Raw genomic sequence first — 27647 nt, 5'->3', positions numbered from 1 at the left:
ATAACGTTCATGTGGGTCCCAGCGCATTTAGGTATCGTCGGAAATGAGAGAGCAGACAGGTTGGCAAAAGAGGCGGTCAAAAGTCGAAGTCAATATTAAATTATCAAAATCTGAGGGAAAAGGCAGTGTTGAGAAAAGTAATTTAACAGTGGCAATAGTGTTGGGATAACGCAATAAAAGGGAGACATTTACACTCAATCCAAAAAAGGAGTATAAGTAGGTATAAGTAGGGGAACTAAACAGAAAGAGCAAGTAACAATAAGCAGGCTGAGAATTGGACATAGTTACTTAAACAGCACGCATCACATTATAGGGAAGAATCCAACTGTTTTGTGTGATCATTGTGAGATACCAAAAACTATAATGTGCTTGTTAGTTGCAGGAAATGTGTATCAGAGAGAAATAGCATGTTGGAAGAAACTAAACGATAAAGGGATAACAGGGGCAGGAGTAAAGAACATACTGGAGTGTGATAAAGTGGAACAAGGCAGAACATGGTTACCCAATGAGAACATGACTGATGAGGAAAATGTAACATACTTGACATTGTAAGAGTTACCTAACTCCAGAAGATGGCAGGGGTGCAACATTAAGGATGGATGCAAGCTGCCGTTAAAACTCAAAGAAGAAGAAAGAGCTCTTTGGCTTTGGTCGCGGTATGAATGCGTCATCGCGTTGGTTATGACGTTTTTAGAGAGCGGCGCCGTTTCAGACTGGAATGGGAGCTAGCAATTTTTCCCATATTTTGATAGTTTAATCCGTGAATGGCGCCGAAACAGGACCCGAAACCTAAATTTCAAGAAGGTAACAAGTTGTCTGTTCTCATTTCTAATAGATTTATGGTGTCGGTCAGTGCAGGAGCCGTCGGAAAGGTCCGAAATGTTAGCTAGCTGTAACACTGCCGCCACCGAACCGCTAGCGTTGTTAGCCTTCATTGTTGTTGCACAAAACAAGTATTGCTTTTTATTTGCCGCGTTAGTTATACACAATGTATTTTCTTACATATGTTAAACAGAGTGCAACAATAACAGTAGCGTAGTCCGGCAAAGTCCATGGTTTGTATTTCAGCGATGTTGTTTCTAGCTATCTAAAAGCAGTAGCTTCATTCATGCAGTGTTAGCTCCCTATTGATTTCACCGCCCACCTCTCTGGTCACACAGTCAAGTATTAGCTGAGTCCTAGCTGGCCTGCTGTCTGGCTGACTGTTGTCATTTTGTCAGGGGTTTCTGTAGCTGAGAGAATTTTGTTTCTGATCAACAGTAAAAACATAAGTCAGTATCAAGTTACTTATTTAAAATGGTACACATAATCTAAGATATTAGAAGAGCTTAATGTTTTAATATGCATTTATAATAATAATAATTGCAACTCAAATGAAATGTATGTAAATTAACTTAATGCAATGTGCTGCAAGTTCTTAAACCAGGGCTGGATATCTTCAAAAATGTTCCACACCGTGAATTTGATTCCGGTTCCTTAACGCAACTTTTTTTGATACCCGTTTTATAAAATCCATTATAACAAAAATAAATGACATTATGGTAAAACATGTTGTTCAGCTTTTTCTTTACACTTATGTGACGCACACTGTAGTCAAGCCTCTCTAAAGTTCTACTAGTAAACTCTTGACTCTAGTCTGACTCACGTTCATTTAATGGGATCTGAGTCGGTGTATGGCTAAAATGCATTTTTAAATATTTATGTAAAAATTGTTCTTGGCCATCAGAAAGAGACCGGTGTTAAGATGTTTAGGAATTAAAATTTAAGGTGTAACTATTGTTCGTGTTTGTGCAAGTAGTTTAGTCAGCTTAACAATTTCATCGTGTTTTACTTGGACTGCTCTCATGCTGATTTTAATTGACCAACACTCTGTTCAGGTGAAAGAGTGCTGTGTTTTCATGGGCCATTGCTCTACGAAGCTAAGGTAGGCATTAGTTAGCCCGTTTCTCTGATCATGTGATCCTCCCCTGTGTCTCTTGATATAAATGTGTTTTGACAATGAATTGTGTCTCTCTTTGCAGTGTGTTAAGATAAACATCAAGGACAAACAAATCAAATACTTTATTCATTACAGTGGTTGGAATAAGAAGTAAGTTTTGGTTCAAATAAATCAAGTATTTAAGAGTTCTACAGTGAAGATTTCCCATGTGCTTGATTTCTTTCTTGGTGTTTTATCTTCCAGTTGGGACGAATGGGTTCCTGAGAGCAGAGTGCTTAAGTATGTGGACAGTAATCTGCAGAAACAGAAAGAGCTTCAGAGGGCCAATCAGTAAGTCTATTTTCTCTGTTTTTTATGTTAGGTGCCACTATAATAAGTTTTTTTTTTTTTGTCACCAAGGTCCAAGGAGAGAGCAAATTAACACAAAGTTTGATCTAATTTTAGTCAAAAATGTTCTACATGGTGAACAATGTATATGACCTAATGTTACAAAATACTGGGACACAGAACAGTGCATTATGTCTATATGCATCGATAGCACTACCGAAACAGAAAAATACAGATGAGGTTTGCAAAAATATGCAGCCTCAATAAACCAACTGTAGTCTGTGTCATGAAATCTCCTGAAAATAGACTGACTTTAATATGAATGATGTATTTTTAAGTAATTGTTTTGTTTTCCTAATTTAGAGACCATTATGTAGAAGGAAGAATGAGGGGTGCTGCGCCGAATAAGAAGATACCTCCTGCACCGCAGAAAAATGATGTGTGAGTTTAAGTCATTAGTTATCCTACCTTTCACCTGCTGTGATGTCTCCTGCCAAACTGTTTTAGAGGTGTTAATGATTTTTTTTAACATCTGTCCTTTTTGTTGTTGTAGGAAAACCAAAAAGAACAAACAAAAGAGTAAGTATATCATGTTGCAAATCTACATATTTGCGCATGCATGCCCTCCAAAATATCAGTTGGCTGTTTTTTTTTTGTGTTTTCATCATCATTACAAAAGAAGCTGTGAACTACCAAGAAAATACAAGCATAATTACATTAATCGCAGGGCATCATAATAACTTTGGCATGTATTCTTTTTAAGAATGAACTAACAGTTAAGCGTGTTTCTGTTTGTGCAGTTCCTGGTGCAGGAGAAGGCACTAGTTCAGGAGGAGACCCGACCCACCCTCCACGAAAGAAGAGGGCACGTGTTGACCCAACTGTTGAAAGTGTAAGTTCATAGATGATTCATAGAAGTTGCTTTTAGTAATATTTTTTCTCTGGTAGGTTGCCGATTAATGTCAAATAATACTGAGCTGCACTGAAAGTAACTAAGTAAGAATTTATAGTAGTTGCAGCTCTGTAGTGGAAACACTCCAATTCATGAAATGTTTCGGAGGTTCGAATGACATTGACTGTATAAACATTGCGCTAATAAGACTCCTCATGGCTTATTCCTTAAATGTGTCCCTGTCTGCTCAGGAGGAGACCTTCATAAATCGAGTGGAGGTTAAAGTAAAAATCCCTGAGGAGCTGAAACCATGGCTTGTGGATGACTGGGACCTGATTACACGGCAAAAACAGGTAAGTAACCCTAAAATTAACTTTTTTCACAGCATTTCATTAATTAATATTATCATACACATTTACATTATAACATTTCCAAAGTAATTTATCTGCATGTTTTTTTTTTTTTTTTTTTTATGCCTTCAGCTTTTCCACCTACCTGCCAAAAAGAATGTGGATGCAGTCCTTGAAGATTATGCAAACTACAAGAAATCAAGAGGAAACTCTGACAGCAAGTAAAAACACACATTGTTGCTTTTCATTTTCTGAGCAATGTTTTTAGTTTTCACACTTGCTGTGGTGGATGCAGTGCAAAAACATGCCTTGCCTGTTTGCTCTGTGTGTCAGAGAGATATAACTTGATTTCCTCAACTGCTCAGGGAGTTTGCTGTGAACGAGGTGGTTGCTGGTATCCGGGAATATTTCAGTGTCATGCTGGGGACACAACTTCTCTACAAATTTGAGAGGCCGCAGTACGCAGACATCCTGGCCAACCACCCAGATACATCTATGTCTCAAATCTACGGTGCCCCTCACCTACTCAGACTCTTTGGTAATAACACCTGCACAACATTACTCTGCTGAAGTTTTTGTTATAGAGAAGAGCAGCTTTAATTCATTGGTACTTAAAACATCTGCACCAATCTGACTGTAGAAGTAATCCCAGTCAAAGTAGAATTAGAAAAATGAGGTATCTAATAAATCACCCATGGACTCACCTCATTTGTTGAGCCACAACGTTTAGCCCGCCTAAGGCTTATGGGAAATAGTGTGCAATAACATATTGGCCAACATATTTATCCATTTACATGTCACGCAAGCACTGCAGTCCCAGCCTGTAGACGCTCCCAGGCCTTTATGGCATTCATCAGTTCACACAGAGCTTGGCAAAAAGACTTGTTTTTTTCTGCCCCCTCAACCTGGAATACACTGCAGCAGGATCTGGAGCTGTCCAGCTTGATCCCGATAGAGGATTTAAAACTCATTTTAGGGCACTGAAAAAAAGCATCTTTGGAAACTTGTTATTGTTTTTTAGTATTTTTAGTGTTTTAAGTGTTCTTATACTTGGCACTTTGATTTTAATATTGTAAATACTAGTGGTAAACCTGTCTGTATGGCAAATACCATATTTTCTCAAATCAAGGCCGGGTCTCAAAGAATGGCCGTGTGGTCATAAAATGTGCATGCTTGCTAAGAATAATGTACATTTAATTTAATAAATTCAACAATATCATTTCATTTGAAACACTTATTTATCTAAAGGGTTGTTTTTTCTATTTCAGTCGCTGTGGCTGTTATGTGTGTTAGTATAAAAATGTAAAAGTGCAAACCGGAGCAGATCAGAAAAGTAAATACTAAAATATGACTTATTAAATATCTGTTTGATAAATATACAAACTCGCTGCAGTTGAGGTAAATAAAAAAGCACAGTCCACTAATTCAGAATTTACAGGATCTGACTTTTCACTCATGTTTGAGTTCTGACATTAAAATCCTTTAAAAAACATATGCATACAGTAATATATACGTCAAATACATACAATTTACAGTGCGTTACTTTTCATAGCTATATGTACGAATGGTTCATGAGAACAGATTATATTATCCTCTTGTACAATTAAAAAAAACTAAATATTCTTGTAAGCCACTTCAACAATATCTATCTATCTATCTATCTATCTATCTATCTATCTATCTATCTATCTATCTATCTATCTATCTATCTATCTATCTCAGAAATAAGAGTGCAGCCTGTTTCTTTTTGTACACATCAGCATTCATCTCTATCTAGCACCATAACCTGTGCTTTTTTTAATCACTTGAATTACCTCCTTGAGGATCAGTAAAGTGTAATTATTGAAGTTTTTTCTAGTTATTATGAATGAAGACGAGGTTAGAGGCCATGTGGTGTTTTAAATTCTGTCTTTGTTTGGTTTTCAAAGTGAGAATTGGAGCTATGCTGGCGTACACTCCCCTGGATGAGAAGAGCCTTGCACTGTTGCTCAGTTATCTACAAGACTTCCTCAAGTGAGTATTCACAAAACTATTTTTAATAAGGCTCATATTGAGTAATCTGCAGCAGAAATGAGTAAAATGTAACTCCATTCCAGGTATCTTGTGAAGAACTCTGCATCGCTCTTCAATGCAAGTGACTATGAAGTTGCCCCTCCAGAGTACCACCGCAAGGCAGTTTAAGGTTTTTTATTTCAGGATCTAAAGCCTTTGTGTGTTGAAGTTTGGAGACGACATTCTTATCTGTCGAAAGGATGTGATTTCACAAAAGGCCTTCAGAGAACGGATTGTGCGAGATCTGTTGATTTATTAAGGAAGAATCAGAGCAAGATGTCACACTAATCCCTGGACAAATTCATTTTCTTTCATGTGGAAAGCTGCTGAGTACGCTCTTCCTGTATTGGTATGTTTTTTAGTACCACTTTTTAGTTTCTATGATACTTGTTTTGTCCGGAGATTTACCAAGATCTTTTGAAAAGGAATTTCATCATGATTATTTTTGTTTTGTTTCCTGGTTCAGATGCTGGCTAAATTTGTCTTGTAGGCTGTCATCATTTTCTAATAAAAGTCTCATTCTCAAGTTGTTGGTCCATCTTTGATTTGCTAGTTTAAGATAGTTAGGTCAAGGTAGAATTTATTCCCCTCTTCATCTACAGGGGGAATTGAATTGCTTGATATTGTCGTTAACGTTTTCTTAATTTGAGCATATTGGTGTTTCGTTTTCTTGTCTTAAATGATCTCTTGTTTATGAAAATGCTTAATGGAAAAATGCACCAGAGTGGATTAAGACCAGTTCATTTTGCCTGAAAAGCCCGATGTTTCAGGAGCTGTTTTTGTTTAGTACCTTGAGAAACCGTAAATTATTTTAAATATTTCACTCTGAAACTGCAATAATTAAGGCTGCATATATTTAGTGGTGATTATTTTTTTTTATCACTCAAGGAGGAACTGATATCAATTTAAACCATTAACTAAATGCTTACTGCTTATTGCATGCTTGCTTTTGCATTTATTCTATTTGAATATGAAATACAAGGATCACTGAAAAGGCCAATAGGGTTAAATTGTCAAATGTTAAAATACCATATTTCAATAAATGCTCATTTTTATATATATATATATATATATATAACCCAATTAAATGCTTATGTTTTCAAACCTAAAGTTAGATAAATGACAACAGTTTGAAATGCATAATTTGATAAATGGCAATTCAATGGTTAAAATGTAATAATTGCTTTTTAATAGTGAGAGAGACAGAAAAGGAAGAGAGGGGATGAACTGCAGCCAATGGCGCTGTGGTATAGACTCTGCCTTAATGGTATGCACTTTCAGTGAGCTACTAGGGCTACCCAAAATGTAATTATGATTGGATAGATGTACAACAATGATAGTTAAATATAAGTGTGAGATATAAGAATGGACTGTTAGACATTTTTTCCCTTTCCAAACCCTTGCCCAAAGTTTTTACTGTTCCTTAACAGCTGATGATTAAAGTTGTCCACAGTGTTCAAAAGGTCAAACAAAGAAGTTTAAAAGAAACACAGTTTGACCCACTTATATAACACTTGACGACACCTAAGCCAAGTCTATTTGCTGAAGACAAACCTGCATGTGGAGTTAAGAGTTAAATTGAGTAATTGTATATACAGTTAAAACTCAATCAATCAAGTCAGTCACTAATCTAACCCCAAATTGATTAAAAGAGTAAAGTCTGATTTAGTACAAACCTACAAATAATACTCCCATAATGATTTGATTATACTGTTTTCAGTGTATATATATATATATATATATCTAAAGGCCCTACATAGCCACACAGGTATTTTAAAATAGAAAATTTAACATAATTATGCTGTGAGTTACGTGAGGCCATTAAACTAGCAGGTGATACACAGACAGTCCTGTAAGCAGGTCTAATCAGGCAAAGTGAAAACACCTGTGTCAAAATACCACGTTGTAGTTTCTTTCTGCTGATATGCTGGAATAGACAGCTTTGTGCAACACATTAATTAAGACTTGTGTCTAAGTCTGACTTTTAGTTATATCCAAGCCAAAGTGCTGTTCCCTTATGCTCTTTATTCCAGGTGTGAAAACACCTGTGTAGGTGGATTGAGACTTTAGGCATTAACATATCATTTCAAATCACTATTCCGCCACTCTGAAATTAGTCTATATTCACGACATTCCACTTCTGGGATTGCTCCGATGCCGCCGGAAATTCCATAGGATTTCACTCTTTTCGGCCGGATGTCCGTTACCTTCTGCTTTTTTTGTGTTGGAATTTTAAACTCCGGTGACTATGGTTAACTGCTCCTCATATCTCTTCAGGATGAATCCAGACAGCTAGCTAGACTATCTGTCCAATCTGAATTTTCTGTTGCACGACTAAAACAACTTTTGAACGTACACGTTCCACCCAAAAAATTTCCTTCCCGAGGCTATTTTGCAGTGGCCCATGACAATTGTTTTTGGTTTAAAGAAATGCTAATAAACCAGAGCACGTTTTTCTCCCATCCCGGAATGTTGTGTGGACTAGCCAGTCCCTCCTCCGCAGCGCTGTAGAGGAAGGTCTGGCAAAGCAAGACTACTCTGGAATTAACAGGTACTTGATTAGTGTCTGCAAATGTCTCCGCTCTGTCTTGTTTGTTAAGTTAACATGGGATGTTTGAGTATCCAAACACTGACTGCAGCCTGCTTTATTCCAGCCAATTGTGGCTTTCTGACTGCAGCCAAGATTCCTTCCTTTAAAAAATAAATAAAAAGAATACATAAAACTGATGACTTACTTACTATGAATTGGACATGTGGTCTTAATTTAATCACTTAAAAGAAACGTTTTTGGGCCTATGCTGTGGATCTGCCTCAAAGCTTTTTTTACTCCAGTTAATAAACCACTTTGAGCTAAGGTGAATGTGATCGAGCTCTGAGGTAGACACCTGTGTGAGCTTTTTACTTTTTATTGGCTGAGATGAATTTCTTGCTCTGATGGCGTAAATTCATCAAAACAGGGTCTCCTGCTGCAGTGGTGGAATAACATCCGAGTGATGGAAAGCATGGGGTTCTGAGTATTTTGTTGAGAAAAGAAATGTAATAGGCAATTGAAACCAGGCCACAGCCTCTTCCTCTTCCTCACCTCTCTGAACTAAAATGTCCCCTTTTCCACAATTGTGACTTGCTTGAAAGTAATTAGAGAAGCATACTTTGAGTCTATGAAAAGCGCTATATAAATTCAATTTATTATAATATATTAGTTTCAGACCAATTCGTGGGGTTGTCTGTGTCAGCTGCTCGCAGTTGCAAAACAATTCAGACCATTTCAAGAAGAATTTCTTAAATCCAATTCCCCCACAGCTTTAACCAGGACCATATGCGCTTTCACTGGAGTGTGCTCTCAGATCACAGCGCCCTGATGGCTTTTAACAGCCCATCAGAAAGACTGACACGCACACAGGACTCCTCTGCGGATCCGTTCAGGGAAACACCTCAGTGCCTGCTCCTTTCTTGGCTCCATTTACTGCTGCGATTAACACTTTACACTCTGCGTTGGAGGCAGGGTCACCAAGAGGCCTTCCTCTGGTGTCAGGGCTTTCATGTGACCCTAGTGACACAGAGCCTTTGTGCTGTCATTACTCCATTGACGAGAGAGACATATGCATGATACAGTCACGGCTAATGAGGCTGGTTCAAGTATGAGTGATGGTTTCAGCAGGTTTCCCTCCACATTTGTCTGATCTGGTCTGCCAACCAAAAGACACACTGCAGGAACCGCTTGAATCAGGGATCAGAAATGTCCTTAGTTCATTGCCCTTTTGGGGGTGATCATAGGATTTAACAGAATATTTTAGCATCTATGTAAGGTTCTGTTTTATATATTAGAGAAAATAAGGTTTTGTCTTTTTTGTGTTAGTGTAAAAAAAAAAGTCAGTGGTGGAAAGTACTTTTACTCAAGTACTGTACTTTTTTCATTTTACACTATATATTTCTACTGCACTACAGTATACAGGACCAGTCAAAAGTTTGGACACACTCCCATTCATTTGAATGAGAAAGCGTGTCCAAACTTTTGACTGGTAGCCTTTTGACTGGTAGCCTACTGTATATCAGGGTGATATATATATATTCATTTAACAGTAGTCTACATTTTTTGACAGTTGTAGTTTTAAACAGTGAGAAACAAGTAACGTTAGCCCAGTGGTTCCCAAACCTTTTCATGTGAAGGACCCCTAAACTGACACAAATTAGACCACAGACCCCCATTTGATAAGATTTTCATCCAACGGGTCCCCCATCTGATAGGATTTCTGTTTTTAGATCTTTTATTATAGAAAGTGTATGAAACCCATAACCCAAATAGTCATACATTTTGTCATTGTGTTATGTATGGATGGAACTATAGGGAAAACTTTAGTTGCTGGGCAACACATATATATATATATATATATATATATATATATATATATATATATATAATATCTACTTACCCGCACCTCCTAACGCTTAATAACTAAACCCATTATATATTGTTTTTTAATCAGAAAACCGAAGTGTTAAAATGCCAAATGACATTTTACAGGCAGTTAGCCATGTTCCGAATTAGCTAGGCTACCTCTTGGTTCGGACCCGTTCGGACGATAGTTACGTATTGTAACTCCAGATTCTGTAGACGTAGTATATAAGTATAGGCGTAACCCTCTAAGAGCTGTCGCTATTGGGTTAATCCCTTCGCGCATGCGCAGTCGTGAAGATTTCTTTCACGCCCTTGTGCCCTGCACGGGCCTCTTTTACTTCCGCAGTTACTGTATATCACAGTTGCGTGACCATAGATCTGCTTCCAACATCAGCATTTTTCTTTAGCCAACATTCGTGAAGCAGGTGGCCTGAATCTTAGAGGGCTACGCCTATACTCATAGAATCTGGAGTTACAATACGTAACTATCGTTCTATTTCGTATAGGCAACAGATTGTAAGGCCCATGTCATGATTGTGAAAGTGCTTTACGATGATCATGATTAATAACTGCAGAACACTCACATTCCTCACAGCCACTCAAGTGCAGGAGGGATGGGGACAGCAGCAAAACACATCAACAGCGCCTCATTTGTCACTGATTGTGGATAGGACCAAGTGAGTCATGGAGAACTCGAACATATCGCGCAAATAAAAGCGGATGAAGTAGTGAACAAACAGCTGCTGTGTTTGTCTGATGTCTGCCGTGCATAAAACATATTGAGATAACGCGCGTACCCGGTAGAGTTGGTGAGACGCCTCCTCCGCGTTGTTGTTATGAGGCGGGGCGGAAAAAAAACCTAGAGGCAAGGCAAGGCAAGGCAGCTTTATTTGTATAGCACATGAGGGAGGGAGAACATTCTCGACCGAAAGGAGCTAGTTAGAACTTTCGGTGTAAAAGAAGTCTTTGGCTGTAAAGTGGCTGCTCTCCCATCCCCCTTAATGGAGAGGCAGGACAGTGAAACCGACAGCGCGCCTAAATCATCCACCCTCTTAGCCGACGTCAAGGTGGGAAGAAGAGCTGTTTTCAGTGACAGCATTCTGAGAGAGGCTTGTACCAGAGGCTCGAAAGGAGGTTTTCCCAGAGCTCGGAGCACCAGGGCTAAGTCCCATTGAGGTGTGAGAGAGCACACAACGGGTTTCTGTCATCTAACCCCTTTCAAAAAACGCTTAACCAGGGGGTGCGCAAAAACCAACCTCTCTCCATAGCCCTCGTGGCAGGATGAAATGGCTGCTGCGTAGGCTTTGACTGTAGACGAGCCAAGTCATTATCCACCAATGTTTGGAGATAAGTTAACACGAGGGGCAGAGGGCATGATGTGGGTTCTGCACCTTTCTCCATACCCCAGCGCTGGAAAGCAGAACATCGCCCTGTGTAACACGCCATAGCAGAGGGGACTCTCGTGCCCTGGATAGTGCGCACCACTGCAGGGGGAAAGCCTAATATCTCCAATCGCTTATTACCGGAGGGTGGGATATCACACCGTTCAGCTGCAACAGTGCGCCCCCCGTGCCCGTTGAACCAGGGTCGGGAACCAGGATGCGCTTGTGCGCTCCGGTGCCACCAGAATGACCAAGAGGTTCACCTCCTGGAAGGGAGACAGGAGGCGAGGGATCAGACGTACCGGGTGGAAAGCGTATAGGAGGGCTCTGGGCCAAGGTTGGTGGGAAAAGGTGTCTGTGGGCCCACAGTAGGAGGCTCCTGGCTATCTCTAACAGCCGAGCCGAGCGCACACCCCCCTGACGGTTTGTATGCTGCTGTTGTGATGTTGTCTGTTTGTACGACTACATGTCTCCCTGCCACCACTTGGGTGAAATGCTTCAACACTTTCAGCACCGTGGACAGCTCAGTTTATGTGGGGGGAGGAGAGAAACTGGCCATCTCCCTCCAACCACCTGTGATTCGCACATGCCTCCCCAGCCGGTGAGGGACGTGTCTGTGTACACTGTTATATGTGACGTCACTCGGCCTAGGGGAACCCTGGATGACAGGGACCGGGAGTTTCCCCAATATGCCAGGTCCGTCTGTAGGAAAGGAGGGATGGTCAGCATCCGCCACTTGTGCCGTATAGGGTCGAGGTGCATTCGATAGAACCATCTCCGAATCTTCCTCATGTGGAGGAGACCCAGAGGAACCACCACGTGACTCGCAGACATCATGCCCAGGAGATGCATCACAGACAATGCTGACAGTGTTGTGTGAGGCATGATGCGTGAGAGCAGAGAGCTCAGTGCGTCCAGCCTTGGTGTTGACAGTTTGGCTCTCATGATGGTTGAGTCTATGTCCACGCCCAGGCAAGTATTGTCTGTGCGGGGACCAGTGAGCTCTTCTGCCAGTTTATGGCGAAGCCCAGTCTCTGCAGGTGCTGCACGCCTTCCATAGTGTGGAGCACAGCCTTCTCCTGGAAGGGAGCCATAATGATCAGATCATCCAGATAAAACAGGACTCTAATGCCTTTCCTGCGTAATGGCTGAAGTGCCGTCTCCATGCATTTGGAGAATGTGCAGGGGGCTAAAGAGTAGCCAAATGGCAGCCGGTTGTACTGGAAAGGAGCCCCTTAAAAAGAGAAGCGCAGAAGTTTCCTGTGTTTGGGGATAACTGAGATGTGAAAATATGCATCTCTCAGATCCACGGAAGTGAACCAATCGTGGTGACGCACACATTCCAATATGTGTCTGATCGTCAGCATGTGGAATGGGCGCTCCATGATGCACCGATTGAATTGAGACAGGTCGAGAATGGGATGCATTCCGCCCATCTTTTTCGGTGTGAGAAAATAGCAGGAGTAGAAGCCGCTGTTCTCCTCCCCTGGAGGGACACGGGAAAATGGCATCCTTTGCCAGAGGCTCCTCTAGCTCTGACGTCTATCTCCACCTGAGATGACATTGTCTCCAACACTTTCTGCATGTGTGTGAGGTGAAACGTGGTTCAGTGGCTGCAAGATGTTCAGTAGGGACAAAGGCGGACTGACTGAGAGGGAAACACTGCTGGGAAAAAACGCCGTTATGTTTCCAACTCTAGCTGGAGTGAGACACATGCCCCATCACTGTCACTGCCTCCGCCGTTTGCGGAACGGCAAGTGGATTGGACCAAGTGGGTGCTGCCCACCGGGCCTCATGGCCGCGCCGCCAGTAGGTGGGGGGCCCGGGCTTGGAGAAGCGCAGACCGCGGGGCGCCGTCTCCTTGAACCGTCATCTCGGTGCCGCTGTTGTGGCCAAAGCGCTGCTCTCTAGGAGTTGTGTTACTGCACCTAGGAGGTGTGTTACTCCACTACCAACAGCTCGTGACTGCCCCAGCCTTAGCGGGGAACAGCCAAAGCTTAGCAGTCATGGCGGAGACAGCAGAGCTAGTGGTATTGTTCAGTGCCGCGGCCACCTAGGAGTTACACGGGTACGTGCGGTCAGTGGAGCAAGCGTGGACCTGGTTTCGGGGAGATGGCGGTGTGGGCTTCTGTCAGCCGAAAAATGGAAGCGGGATGGAGGCCAAGCTTTGCCGCTGTGGCGGGACCGCCATCCATCTCCCGGGTTAGGGGAATGCTATTCGGCATTCACACAGGTCGAGAACAAAAACCTTAGCGGTGGGCAGGGAGCCCGCCCGCTGCGGAGGAGAAAAAGAGGAGAAAGCCGCTGGTGGTGCTCCCTTCCTGGAACGGAGACAGTCGCTGTGGCTGGACTCCATAATCCTCTGCCGTTACAAGCTCCAGTCCTCCCAACGGGGAGGAGGGGGAGCTGGCAAGGGAACCGTCTTCGGGGGATTGAGTAAGCGGACTCGTGCCCGCCAAAGACATCCCCTCCCCGGCTGTCTGGGTGTCGCCACTGGTGGTATTCTTACCTTACCCGACTGTCTGCTCGGCTGCCATCGTCTGCCGCTTCAGTTCCTCCGGTGGTAAGCTGCTAGCCCGGCGAACGGGGTCGAGGCACACCTCGCAGCTCGGGTGGAGGGCCGGCGGCAGGATATAGCCGGTCCATGGTCGGTACACGGCAGACACCGATGTTCTTCGAAGTCTTTAAACTGCTTGCCGCTGAATAAAAATAGGGAGCAGATCTATGGTCGCGCAACTGTGATATACTTTAACTGCGGACGTAATAGAGGCCCGTGCAGGGCAGAAGGGCACGAAATAAATCTTCACGACTGCGCATGCGTGAAGGGATTAACCCAATACCGACAGCTCTTAAAGGGTGAAGCCTATACGAAATAGAACCAGTATCTTCCTGCAGTCTCTGCTGAAACTTGTCAGACCAAGATACTGGTATAACCACCATAACCATAAAACAGTCTATGTACATAACCGTTAAATAATGCAAATAAGCATATTTCCCAAAATGGCAAACCTTAAACCTGTAATACCTGATTTTTCTTTTTGGTTTGTTGTGATGTTGTTTTGGCCACTTGGAGGCAGCTAAAAAGCTTCACCTTTGACAAACAGCCGTTATGGGGGAACAATATCATTAATTTAATTTGGAATCGTGTTTCTGTCCACCTGATGAATGTAAGTCCAATATTCACTCTCTTTAAGCTCTGTTTTTAGTCTCCACCCACTCCTGAAGGAAATGTCTGGCTTTTTAGCTGCTAAATTCTCCACTAGATGCTAACATTGTCTGTCTGTCGGTCTAGACCACACTCTATAATTTACAAAGCCCCAACAATTCCAATGATTTCCCCAAGAGCAAGCATTAGCAGTGGGTATTGTGACAGTGGTGAGGAGATACTCCCTTTTAGGAAGAAACCTTGGCAGACCCAGACTCTTGGTAGGCGGTGTCTGACGGTGCCGGTTGGGGTTATGATGGACAGTGGCGTAATAGTCACAATAAAGATAATGAAACAGTGATTATTATTATTATATTATTATTAGTTCATGTCATAGCTGGGCACAGCAGGGCGTTACAGGATGTAACGTGGCACAGCAGAGCATGGGTGGATGCAGTGGATGCGGCAGGACGTAAAAACCCCATAGCTGGACATTGCAGGGAATAAGGACTCCGGGGAGTTAACTCCCCAGAGCTAGGTTAGTAACAAGCTTTTCTGGGACAGGATGCACATAAAAGGAAAAAAGAAAGAAAAGAGAGAGCAGCTCATTGTGTCATAAGAAGGAAGGAACTTCCCCGGCAGTATAAAATAATAATAGAATGACTAAGAGAAGCAGGTTAAAGAGAGGTGCCTGGTCGGGCTAGAACTCTCCCCAACCGGATCGGGCTGTACTGGCCTGCCTGCCTCTAATCTCACAATATAATTCTCTGTAGGGCCATCACTACAAGCGAACTCCTTTCATATTGTCACGTTCTCACAGTAATTTGATGCATTGATCTAGAAACATAAATTATAATTGTTTTAAGTGAAAGATCTCTATACTTGTTCCACAACTGACATTCTTTTTGGTTTGATTTGGTGTAATATTGTGTAAGATCCTCCAGATGGCAGGATTGCACAGAACAACTATAAAGCCACACAGTTGTGCATCAACAAGTTATTTCTGTGAGGTGATCTGACACTGTGGGCTACTTGATTTTTTTTTCTAGAGCTTTGTTTCTTCTAACAGGAACACATAAAAGACAGTCAAAACAATAAAAAGATTGTCATCCAATTCCTCTCGGTCCTTTAGAGGCTTTCAAACCAAGACAAACTCCTGCAGGGACCGCTGAGATCCCCCTGAGACAACTAATATTATCAGTTTAACTGACTAATGAAAGCCATTTGTGCTCTATATGATTGCTCCAGAGCGTATCAATCTGCTTCAGACTCTCTGAGGTGAAAAACCGTCAGTGTTTAATGTGGTTGTGAATGTTTCCCCAGACTAGGAGTTAGTGGGAGACTAATTACACAGTGGGCATGCAGCCTCAATAGCACACTGCTGCCAGAGCCTTGTGTGACTGTATGTCATTAGTATTGGAAAAGTGCATTTGCCACAAAGGGCTGCGGTCACTCTGAGCCATTAAAACATGAAAGAACATACCCTGCTCTTCTGGAGAAGGAATTTGCAAGACATAAACAGCCTGTAAAATGGAAAACTACATCTGTGTCCATTTGTTTTCCTGAAAGGCGGCCAGATTTGGTAATTCTTACTGAAATTCTTTCCAATAACAGAGACCAGTCCAAATAAAGGGGAGGGACTGTTTGATCCATCTGTTTTCAATGCAGCGTAGTAGTGGTTTTGTGCACAGGATCTCGCCTCAGTGGGAAACTAAGAATCATGGAGGCTTTAGAGCATGTTGGGGCTTTTGCTCAATTTACACTTTGGGTTTATCATGTGTGATGATCCCTACTCTCAGCTGAAACAGGAACAGTGGTGGAAAGTAACTTGTAGTACATTTATATTTAAATTGTTTGCTTCTTTATATTTTTAGTCCACCCCATTTTAGGGGCAAATATTGTAGTTATTAGGTTTTCCAGTTTGACCAAAGAATGAATTACACTATCATTTATGACTATCAGTCACCTTAATATGTAATGAGTTCATTCATAAAAATTATTTGACGGTATTAGTAAACCCACATCTCTTTTCTTTTTTTAAATTATCCATCACTGGGATTCAAATTCAAGAATTTGAGGAGACCTCACATAATTTTTTACCTGTAGCAGAGTATTTTTACACTGGTATTACTACTACTCCCTTTCTTCCTCACCTCTGCCCCAGACTGTGGTCATTTTATTCTGATTGAGATTGTAATTGAAAAGAGGCTGTCCTCTTTTAAATTATTTTTATGTTATTTAATTCGAGTTTTATGATCTGACAAAGAAAATTATTAGTAAAGCAGAACCAATGGATTAGTACCTTTTTAGAGAAGTTCATAGGTTTTCTGTTTTGCATCAGTGGGATTGAAGTGGATCCTAACTCTTTTTATCTTGACCTGTTAAAACAAAGCCAATGTCTACTTGAAACCTCTCTTCGTTTGTTGTCTACAGGTATGTCCTGTTCAAGCAGATTCTTTTTTTCCTTGTTTTATTTCAATATTTTCTCCAATATTTTAAAAAACTAAAACATTTTACAGCCATGGTGGCAGTTATGTTAGGCTGTAGTTTGACACAGATGTAATTTAAACTTAATACTAATGTTAATATGCTAACATGTTGATGATTAGCAGGGAAAATTGTCAGTTTCGTATGTTAACATTTGATAATTAAACTAGTTAATGCTAGTTTTGCACATATTTTGTCATATACCAATAGGAGCAAAATTTGGACCTGCTGGTGGGGCTTGTGGAAAAGTCTGGGATCACTAAAAGTTATTACAATTTATCCATTCAACATGAATGTTTGTAAATGTCATGGTAATCCATTCAATATTTGTTGAGATATTTCTAACATTGCAACACTGCTAACATGACTGCGCCCGCGAAGATCAGAGGATAGTTTGTGCAGCAGAAATATGATTTTGTTTCTGCTTTTCTCTAGAACTGCAAAGATTATTTGATTAATTAAGTTGTCAAGTATTAAGTTAATCAGCAACTATTTTGATAATTGTTTGAGTTATTTTTTTATGAAAAAACAAATCTCTGATTCCAGCTTCTTAAAGGTCCAATAATATATTTACTGTAATAAATCCCAAAATGACCCTAATGCGTCATCAGATATTAAGGAAACGTGCTAAGTTGAAATACTATCTTTAGTGACAACAATGCTAATGCCAGTATTTTCTCCTTTGAAATTTCTGTTCCGTGACGGAATTTCTGTTTGTGTTTTGGCCTGTGTGTTGTTATCAATGGCCCAGTTTGACAGCCAGGCCAGGTTGCCAGATATACCTGTAAAAATGTAAACCCAGCACGCTACCCTTGTAATGTTAGTACAGCCATGAAAGCAGCAAACAAACAAACGGGATCAACGGAGACAAATTCTACCCCACCTAAAAGAAAACGGCATATTTCTAACAGAAATATTGAAGATGTATTTGAAAGATGGAGACAGCTTAGAGCCCAAAAGGACGCAGAGTTGGCTAATTTCCTCCTGAACAGGTAGGCTAAGCATTAGCTTCAGGCTAATTTATCACGGCTACAAGGGACTGGCATTTTATGTCAACATTTGTGTATTCACATTGAATTATATAGCTAGAGTACCCGAGTTGGTTACTCGTAAAAACAAATTGAGACTCAGCCAGTAAAGTGGTCTGGTCCTGGCTAACGCCGCCATGCTAACGTTACCGGAGGACCAGACAAGCGAACCACGGCTGTTTACATCTAGTTTCTTTACTGCTGTATGGAAGTAAACTAGTCAAGTCAAGTCATTTTATTTGTATAGCACATTTAAACTAACAACAGTTGACCCAAAGTGCTTATTTAAACTAAATATCTTTGAGTTGTGGACAAAACAAGACATTTGTGTTGGGCTTTGAAAAACACTGATTGACATTTGACACCATTTTCCAACATTTTATAGACCAAACAATCTTGATTAATCGAGAAAATAATAAACAGATGAATCAACAAAGAAAATAATCGTTAGCTGCAGCCCAGCTTTCCTCCTCTGTTAATCATTTGGAGACCCCTCAAATTTATGTTATGACCCCTTAAGGGGGCCCTGACCCCTAGTTTGGGAACCAACCTTGACTCACAATAGACTCAAAATACACACCATTAAGTGCGAAAGTGTTACCTCAGGTAGTTAGTGCCAGAGTGCAATTGAGCCTGTAAATGAAATAGTTAAATGTTAATTTATTCTTCAGGGACCTCGCTATTATTAGACTTCACCTTGCCAGAAAATTGAGTTTTCTTTTGATGTCGAGAAGGGATGTAAAAGGCTGCGAACTGGCAGCTCTGAATATCATTTAAGATAACCCTCTGTCTCTCTTCCTCATTATGGGGCTGAATACTGAGCTAAAACACCTTTTCATGTCACCTTAGTAAACAGCTTAATGTGTACCTCTTTCATCTGCTATTCCCCCGTGTCCCCTCACAGCTTTGATCCACGTCTGAGTGTCTGGGTATGATGGCACCTCTACACTGTAGATTTGTCTCTATGTTAATTAAGATTTTTTTATAAGACTTTTCTGAAAGCCCCCTTCAAAAAATAAATGCAGGGCAGAGGTGTTATTTAACCTTTGACACCTCTTCAGGGGGTTGGATCCTCCTCCCAGGATTTTTCTGCCTCATGGTTAGAAAAAAAACTATTGCATCTCAGGAAGGATCGGTCTATGGATGGGACAAACTGAACAGATGTTGGTGTTGGAAAACCTGTTTTATTGTTTCTGAGTTCAGTAACATCAACAGGAATAAGGGAGCTTTGACTATATTGTTACAGAGCTTTCTTTACTCTGGTTGAGTACGTTTACTTTTCTATCTTTTAATGACAAAGATAGAAAAGTAATGATACAACATTTCTTTTCCATAATAGATTTAACTACGGCACACAGTTGTCATGTTTCAACCTGCAGAGGGCAGACTTAGCTGAGAAATTAGTAGTTGAGCGGAGAGCAGAGAGGAGTAGAAGCTATACTTGGTTACTAGTTTTTTATTAGGTACACCTAGTTTAAACAAATTCAGTCGAATACAGCGCCGCAATAAATCCTACCTTTGTGATGTTCGGTTTAATGTTCATCCAATTTATATCAAAGGGTAGACTAAATATTAGAAACGTATCTCAATACAATATAACACAAAAAGCCTTTAGTGTTAGGGTTAATGCTAAATATCCTTTATGTTGAATCAACACCTCTCTAAAACAAATGCAACTAAAACAGAATATTATAACTTAATGAAGGGATTCATTGCAGGACTGTTGTATTAGACTGCATTCATTTTGGCAATAGGTGTATCTAATAAATATGTGTATGATGCACTTGTATTTGTATTGCCAACAAGGTAACAAAATACTATTTACCAATGCACTATGGATTCAAAATTTAGAATGAAAAGACAATTAATAAAGTACACAGTATAATAGCAGTTTTCTAAATGAACAACAACAGGACAGGCAGCAGCATACTTAAGATTTGTAGGAATATTATGGTGATATCTCATTAGGAGGCCTGAACCATGACAGTTACGTCTCCTCCAACTGTGCTGTTGGTCAGTTCTTGGTTGAGTGATTCCTCCTGACCTCAGCGTGCCACAGCTTTGCCCTCAGTGTTCAAACTATGCTTGTTGCTTGTTGACAGCAGCTCCCTTCTGGGGCTGCCGGGGATTGGCCTGATGCTGACCTCCTGCCAGTCTGCTGGAGGAGAGCGGTTTGGACTGGGCTGAGAGGGTGAAGACGGGAGGAATAATGAGGAAGGGAGTTTCTTGACAATTTTTTTTGCCTCGCCTCATACACACATTACATACACACACATTTGAGTTAATGTGAGGTTTTTCTAGGCTTTCCTCCCAAGCATTTCAACTGTGTGAGTCAAAGGGCAAAGTGTTCATTTATTAAATTACTACTTTCTTTTACTTCCAGGTACTTTTTATAAGCTATAATTAGTTGTCAGGTGTATAATGACAAAAATATTTTGACGGTTGTTATTTAATTTGCAAGCTGATATAATGGAGTATGAGCTGGCTTCATGTCCAACGGGGTGTGTTGACTACAGGAACAGGGAGCAGTGTATTATTATAATTTTAGAGGAAAATGATAGGTTCCCTCTATGCTCATAAATAGTCTATCATCACCGAGCAGCACATAGCGGAGCTAAATTAGCCCAGAATTTTGTGCTGTAGATCAAACAGAAATGGCAGAGAATCAATTAATGATTAATATGCAATCTGTTGGTGGTGGCGTTTTGAATATCAATACAACTCCCCTTGGATGTTAAATCACCTGATACCATTGTGTTGGAACACAACAACAGAGCTTTTGGAAGTGCCGTTGTGTCAGCGAGCTCAAATGTTTTGATCCACCTTCCCGATGCTCATAAGATATTCACCGCTCCGGTGGAGAAACATGTCTACAGGGCCCCAACAGTGAGGCGTGCATGCAGATATCTGCTCTGTGTCTGGGGCTGCTGTTGGAGATCCCACCCAATGCACGGCTCCATTCATGCTGCAGCATGGAGGATGTTATGGATATGGCCTTGACAGCGTGTCTAACCCCAAGGCCTGAAGAGGGACAGGAAACAGTTGGCTCTTGGTCGACTGAAGTGGTGCCTGGGACTTTCCCACACGCCTCAGGATCCCTCATTCAGCCTGGTCTGTGGTTGGAGCGTGTGTCTGCACCACTTCACACCAGGGAGGGGGGAGGAGGGGGGAATGCAGGCCTACTGTAGAAGTTGGAGAAAACTTTTCAGAGGGGATTCATTGCCCCTTAACTGAGAGAACAGCATAAATTATTTGCGCTGGCAGATGTTCACAGACCCAAATATGCATGAATTTGTAGAGCTGGCAGGCTTCCCTCAGCCAAACGTACTGGTTTTCACGATGCGTGCAGGAGCAGTTGTTATTCTGGCTGTTTTACAGAGAGCATTAATCTGAGCTGTCAGCACCACCAACCACTTTGGTGGAAATTATTTCACTCCTTAATAAGGGAACTCTGGTGCTGCATTACATATGGCGGTCAGGGCAACATTCTTGGTGGGTCTGTCATCATGTAACTGTTCTCCAACAGTGGGCCTTCTGTGTTTGGCCTGTAGCACACTCTGTAACCCAAAGATGAAAAGAATACACTAACTAGACATTAAATGAAACCACTACCTCTCACATCCTCTCTGCTGGTGGAGATGAAGGGTACCTCCTGCCAGGAAGTGGCAAGAAATCCAATATTATATTGACTTGTCTCTGAATTTCTGTTAGTTGTTAAACTGAAGCTGGAAATGTTATTTTGACAACAGGCTGTTTGTCTTTGCTTGTATGTAGACCTTTGCAGCCAACAAGGTTTAGCCTACTACTGTGTGAGACTTGGAAAACAGGTCAGGTTACACCTGAAGATCATCGAAAGTTAAAGTACAGTAGGGGTTTGGACAAAATAACAAGAACACCAGATAATATAATGCTGTTCATTGTAGCAAAAACAGCCCTTTAGAAATTATCACTGAGTCAACATCTCATTTTGATGTTTCATGCATTTTTCTTCATTTTTTAAAAGTTTTGTGCTGTTTTGTGCTGATTCTTGTACATTTAGTTGAATCAAATCTTCTCTGCATTTCAAGCCTCACAAATGTAAATTTGGGCAGTGATGTTGTAGCATATTGCATTAAACTGCACATGTTTTTATGACTTAAAGTCTTTACATAAGAGTGTATTGGAAAATGGATTAAGAAAATACCTGTCTTAGTGTCCTCTTTGGACAATCATGCTGGCTTCACTAAGCAGTGGTCATTATATGGGCTCTGGCGTGCGATTAGTAGCAATTTGCCTTACATTTATAGCCAATGTTTGTGAAACACCATCTTACTATTTTTCTGTGCCTTTTTATAGATATGTAGTCATAATTGTGTCACACCTGCATGTGAAGCACATAACATTAGGCATTGTATAATCAAGCTATCATCAGTGCTCTGAGATGCAAATAACAATAATAAAGGTAAAATGAGACAAGTTGTCAACTGTCACGCTGTATCTAACTGCTGAGGGAGAAGTGACTTAGAGCCTTTCCTACAGGAGGGCTTTGGCAGACTGCCACTTACTGTAGTCCCCCTGAGGGCTCTTACTCATGAATCAGAGAAAATGGGAATTACACATATTAAAGAGGGTAAACGTCAGTAATCACAGCACTGGGAGGATACTTGAGGACTCATCAGGCCCGCTGCTGCTTTTTTAGAGACACTTGTTTCAAGGAGACACCTTGTTTAGCAGCTGACAGCAACACTGCGATGGGCGAAATGACACGTTTCAGGAAGGCATCCATCTATAAGATTCACCGTCAGCACACCTGTATTTACTCTCCAACCGTCTCTTATCCACACACTGATGGTGTGTACTGCAATGATAACACCATTTGACCTCCTGAGTCATCCAGCAGCCAGGTCCACTTACAGCCGGTCATGTCCGTTATTGTCTTCTGTCCATCGATATTTCCAGCATGTCTGTCCTACATTGACTGCATTGTGGTCCCTGACAGAGGCGGGCTTGGTGGTTTTGACACGGAAAAGTTTGTTTGTTTGTCTGTCTGCTCAGCAGAGGTCACACAGCAGTATGTTTGTTTGCTGGGTCAATTGAGTCCACTAACAGAGGAGGTTGGTGAGGAGAAGTGAGGCAGGGGGAAACACTCATAAGTGGCCCTTCCTCCCTGTGTGTTCCTCTTCTGGTGGAAAGGGCCAGACCACCAGGCCCTTTACCCTGACTTCCAGATAAGATGTCTAGAGTCGCTCCACATGACTTAGTGCTGTTGGTACTTTGACAGAAAACAACCCTCAAGGGAAACTCAGGCAACCATAAATATTTAGGCACCAAAGAGCTTTATGGAGTTTGTTGTAAAAGGATTTATAGCAGCCTTGGAGGCGATGCATCAGTGTCAGAGGGCTTGAAGCAGCCAGTGTTTACAGCATTGCATGAGAATCCTCCCACAACTCTCCGCTAAGCCTGGAGAACTGAACCAAATAAGCACTTCAACACCAGGAATGCAAACACCACAACTTTTTTAAAATAGGTTTCAGAAAACAGGTGTGAGCTTGGAGTCCTCTTGGTTCAAAAACTGTAATCGTCTGCAGAGAGGATTCACAAACAAGACAAGTCAGTGGCCTTATATGGACCGATTTGGAAATGATGGTTCTGTGCCTCGTGTGGATTTTATACAATTATACGCTCTATTAAACTGAAACCAACAACTACAAAGACAGTCAACAAGCTTGTAATAGATACATTTGGGGTTACGAATAGATTTGACTTGGATAGTTCAGCACTTTAAAGGAATAGTTTGACATTTAGGAAAAATATGCTTATTCACTTTTTTGCTGAGAGATAGATGAGAAGATTGATACCACTCTTATATCTGTATGTGAATTATGAAGCTACCGCCAACAGTCAGTTAGCTTAGCTTAGCATAAAGACTAAAAACAGGGGGAAACAGCTAGCCTGGCTCTGTGCAAAGGTAAAAACAATCCGCCTAGTGAGTTGTAGAGGTGCTGGTATAGTTTATTTTATTTTATTTTTTACCTTTGCATAGTGCCAGACTAGCTGTTTGCTCGGTTTGCTCTTTGTTTCCCGTTTTAATGCTAAGCTAAGATAACTATCTGCAGATATGATATTCTTACTCCCTGCAAGAAAGAAAATGAGCGTAATTCCCAATATGTTGAACATTTGCTTTAAACCTGCAATAACAGAGTTTGTTTGGCCACTTGGGGGGAGCAGAAACAAGTTGTGAACCCAACATTAACATGACATCACCTTTTTAAGTTGATCTGGTAAATGTCTGGTGAAGCAAACAGTTGCTTATTTACACATCCAGCAGACACAGAGCAAAATTATCATTCATTTGAAGTTGTGTTTTTGGACAAATGGCAAATATTTAGTCCAATACTCACTCTACTTTTTAGTTCTGTTTTTGGTCTCCACCAACTCCTGAGGGACAAATCTGTCTCTTTAGTTGCTAAATGCTCCACTATCTTCACAAGCTAGCAGCTTTGTTTGTCTGCAGTTTGGTGCTGGGCAGGTAGCTTTTTGGCTGATGAGAGCCGTGAGACTGAGACAAAGCAGTTCGTCACTATAAGGGACCCCTTTCACATACAAGTAGAAATGTGATCCATCGTTAATATGGAAAAATACACATTATAGCGGCTTTAAACTTGAAGAGCTGTTTAGTATTTCAATTTGCCTGTGACATATTGATGTCATGCCAAATGAAGCAATTTATGGACATATGCTCCTATAATACCAGTTTCCATAAACAGGTGTAAACAAACAATCTTCCTGCGTAGCTGATTAGTTATTATTTCCTAAGTGGCAATCTAATGTTGCACTGCACTCTTCTTTCCCTGCTAAACAAATCGCTTTTAGCACCAGGCCGCCTATGCAGCCTTCACCACTACTCTTCCTTTACCTTCGCTCGCCTCATCAATGTTGCATGAGGTGTTATCTGCATCCCTCTCATCTCTGCCTTCCACCCCGGGTTCTATCCGCCCTGTCTCTTTCATCTCTATCCTCCAGGGCAGCCGGACATCTCGGTCCACCATCCGTGCCACCACTGCCTCTGTTGTCCTGTCCGCTCATCTTTCCCTGCTGCCCTACTTCTCCCCAGCGGGGACGCAGGCCTGCTTTGTCCATGATTGCTGGAGGATCAGGATTCCTCATCATCCTGTTAACTGTACATTTATCTGACAAGACAGAGGAGAGAGAGCGACCCCCGGCATCATTAAGCTTTAATGGACATCCTAGAAATGAGGGAGAAGCCATAAAAGCAGGAGCCTAACCAGAGTCTCTCTTTAATGTCTTTGATCGCCCTGACAGGATTATTAATCAGGAACTAAAGGAATTTAAAACCTTTGCTCTTGGCTTCCTCACTTAGAGTCTTTAGCTTGCACCATTACATAGCAACCCAGGGTCAGGAGGTCTGCAGCTAATTGGTTCTACAGGGTTTTGAATAACAATGAGCTGAGCCCAATTACTGAACTACAGAGAGGCGGAGAGGAGAGGGAGGGGGACCCAGTGGAACAGGCACATGGAGGATGGAGGGAGGAGGAGATGGGGCAGGCTGTTTCACGGCTGCTGTCTCTCTCCTCCTCAGAGTAAGGATATTAATGAGATCAGTAAATGAGTGCTGGCAGAGACAGGGATGAGCTGCTGTAGAAAAACAGCCGCCCTGCCCCTGCAGGACAGCAGCAGCAGCTCCTCATTCGCTATTCCATTTGACTCCTAGATTCACACAAAATACGTGCGCCTCATTTTTTTTGTCCCAGATTTTCCTTTTTCTTTGTATCTCATGTTCATTTATTAGTGATGTATTTTCTTTTCTTTCCTTCGACACAGGGGATCTGTTTCCGTGGTCCTTTGATAGCTACACTGTATTCCAGTCTGCCTTGTAGAGCCTTTAATGCTGTCTTTAGGGGGTTTGTATTCAGCAATTGCTAATATAGTTAGTCCCAGCAGTTTAGAGGCAGTTTGGTTCTAAATTTGTGCTCCATAGCCATAAGGGCTGCAGATTTTTTTCTTATTTTTGTGACCCCTGCTGCTTTGGTAGACATCAAGGCTTGTTTTTCTTCCTCTTACTCATGCATCGTTACATGCTGCTGCCGCAAATACAGTGGCTAGATTTGTCTGAACAGTATCTGCACAGTGTCTCTTTGCTCCACTAGTGTCCCCTTTGCCCTGATATTGCTGATGAAACTGGTTTGGAAGAAGGCATTATCAGATTTTGAGAGCTAATTTGTTCCAGCGGCAGAAGGGCTCAGTGCTCGTGGTCATGCTCAGTCCTTTTTTTTGTGCTCTTGAAACATTGCATCAATGTTGAGCTGTAAGACTTTCAAATTGATCTCTGCTTAAATAATCTCTTTCAAATTCATGAATTCACATCGAGCAATCCCCTCTACTGAGCATTCATCACTTTCAATAAACCCCGGAGAAGTTGTCATTATGCCTCAACCTCCTCATCCCGCTCTAAACTGCTGCAAGGGCTGCAAATTGGAAATGTGATTCAAATACTGCTTGAAATGGATAGCTCATATTCACCTAAGCCCCCCGTGCCAGGCTCTGTCATGTGATGAAAGCCAAGGATGACGGCTGATGATCACTGTACTTCCTGCACCACGAGTCAAAGACATTAATTGCTGCTAGCAGAATGTTTAGCCCTGACCTTTCCGGATCACAAGGCAAACAAAATTCTCTGTAGGGCCGCTACTCTGCACGCTTTTGTCACTTGTTCTTCATGGTTGGATTTTTCAGAGATGAGAAGGATTCTCTTTGCTTAGACTTTTAATCGGCTACAGAGCGGTGAAATACTCCAGCTGGAATGAGGATGAGATAAATGCCTTAACTCTAGACTGCAAATGAACTACAAATCCTTGAGCTGGATTGCTGTTCATTCTTCAATTATGTAAGCCGCCATCTGTTTTTTTCTCTCCTACTCAACAGTGTCAGTGTGTATATACAAATATACTCTCGCCAGACAAGATTTATAATCTCTTTCAACTTTTAAATACAAGCATTAATAAGAGTATGAGTCCATTTAGCACAGGGTTTTTAAACAATACAAACATTAAGTAAGCAATGCATTCTCTGCTGATGATCTCCTGAAACATTTTGAATATTCATCACCATCCATTTGATTGGCCTCATATAGATTTGTGCAAGGCTGTCTTGCAAATACACTTTTGAAAGTCCTCCTCAGCCTTGTGCTTGGATGTGGATTAAGTGTTGAATCTCATCATTTTAAAAATGCCATTCATTCCAAACAATCCTCTGAGCCCGTAATGTATTCTGAACTCTTGAATCTGCATATTTGCATACTGTAACAGAGTTGCAGCTGTGGTCTAAGAAGAGTTTATCATTATTTCACATTTATTTTGTCTCCCTAATTACCTAATTAATTCTGTTGTTTTGATTGTGGTGTTTACCGTTTGCTTTGTGGAGGCGTAATCCTGTTCTATTTGTCTGTTTGAAGAAGGAGCAATCTCACTGAATTATTCATGCTGCGCTCCAGCGACAGCACAGCCGTTTAAATGATGAAGGCATTCGTGAAATCCTCGCTCTCTTTTACACACACACACACACACACACACACACACACACACACACACACACACACACACACACACACACACACACACTCACTCTTTCTCTTTCTTACTCGCCTCTCTTT

The 27647-nt window shown here is 41.4% G+C and overlaps 1 protein-coding gene across 1 annotated transcript; it reads left to right on the top strand.

The window, feature by feature from the left end:
- Nucleotides 1-636: 636 nt before the first annotated feature.
- Nucleotides 637-6086, top strand: morf4l1 (mortality factor 4 like 1). Its single transcript, XM_028585416.1, has 12 exons — nucleotides 637-804; nucleotides 1878-1924; nucleotides 2022-2089; nucleotides 2183-2269; nucleotides 2630-2707; nucleotides 2820-2845; nucleotides 3067-3158; nucleotides 3410-3511; nucleotides 3641-3729; nucleotides 3874-4046; nucleotides 5437-5521; nucleotides 5605-6086. Exons 1-12 carry the CDS (start codon nucleotides 765-767, stop codon nucleotides 5687-5689), a joined length of 972 nt encoding a protein of 323 aa, XP_028441217.1. The 5' UTR covers nucleotides 637-764; the 3' UTR covers nucleotides 5690-6086.
- The last annotated feature ends 21561 nt before the right edge of the window (nucleotides 6087-27647 follow it).

This window comes from Perca flavescens, chromosome 8 (genome assembly GCF_004354835.1).
Source record: "Perca flavescens isolate YP-PL-M2 chromosome 8, PFLA_1.0, whole genome shotgun sequence".
Classification (NCBI taxonomy): Eukaryota; Metazoa; Chordata; class Actinopteri; order Perciformes; family Percidae; genus Perca; species Perca flavescens.
Note: the sequence above shows the minus strand (reverse complement) of the source record. Positions and strands in the feature narration are given on the sequence as shown.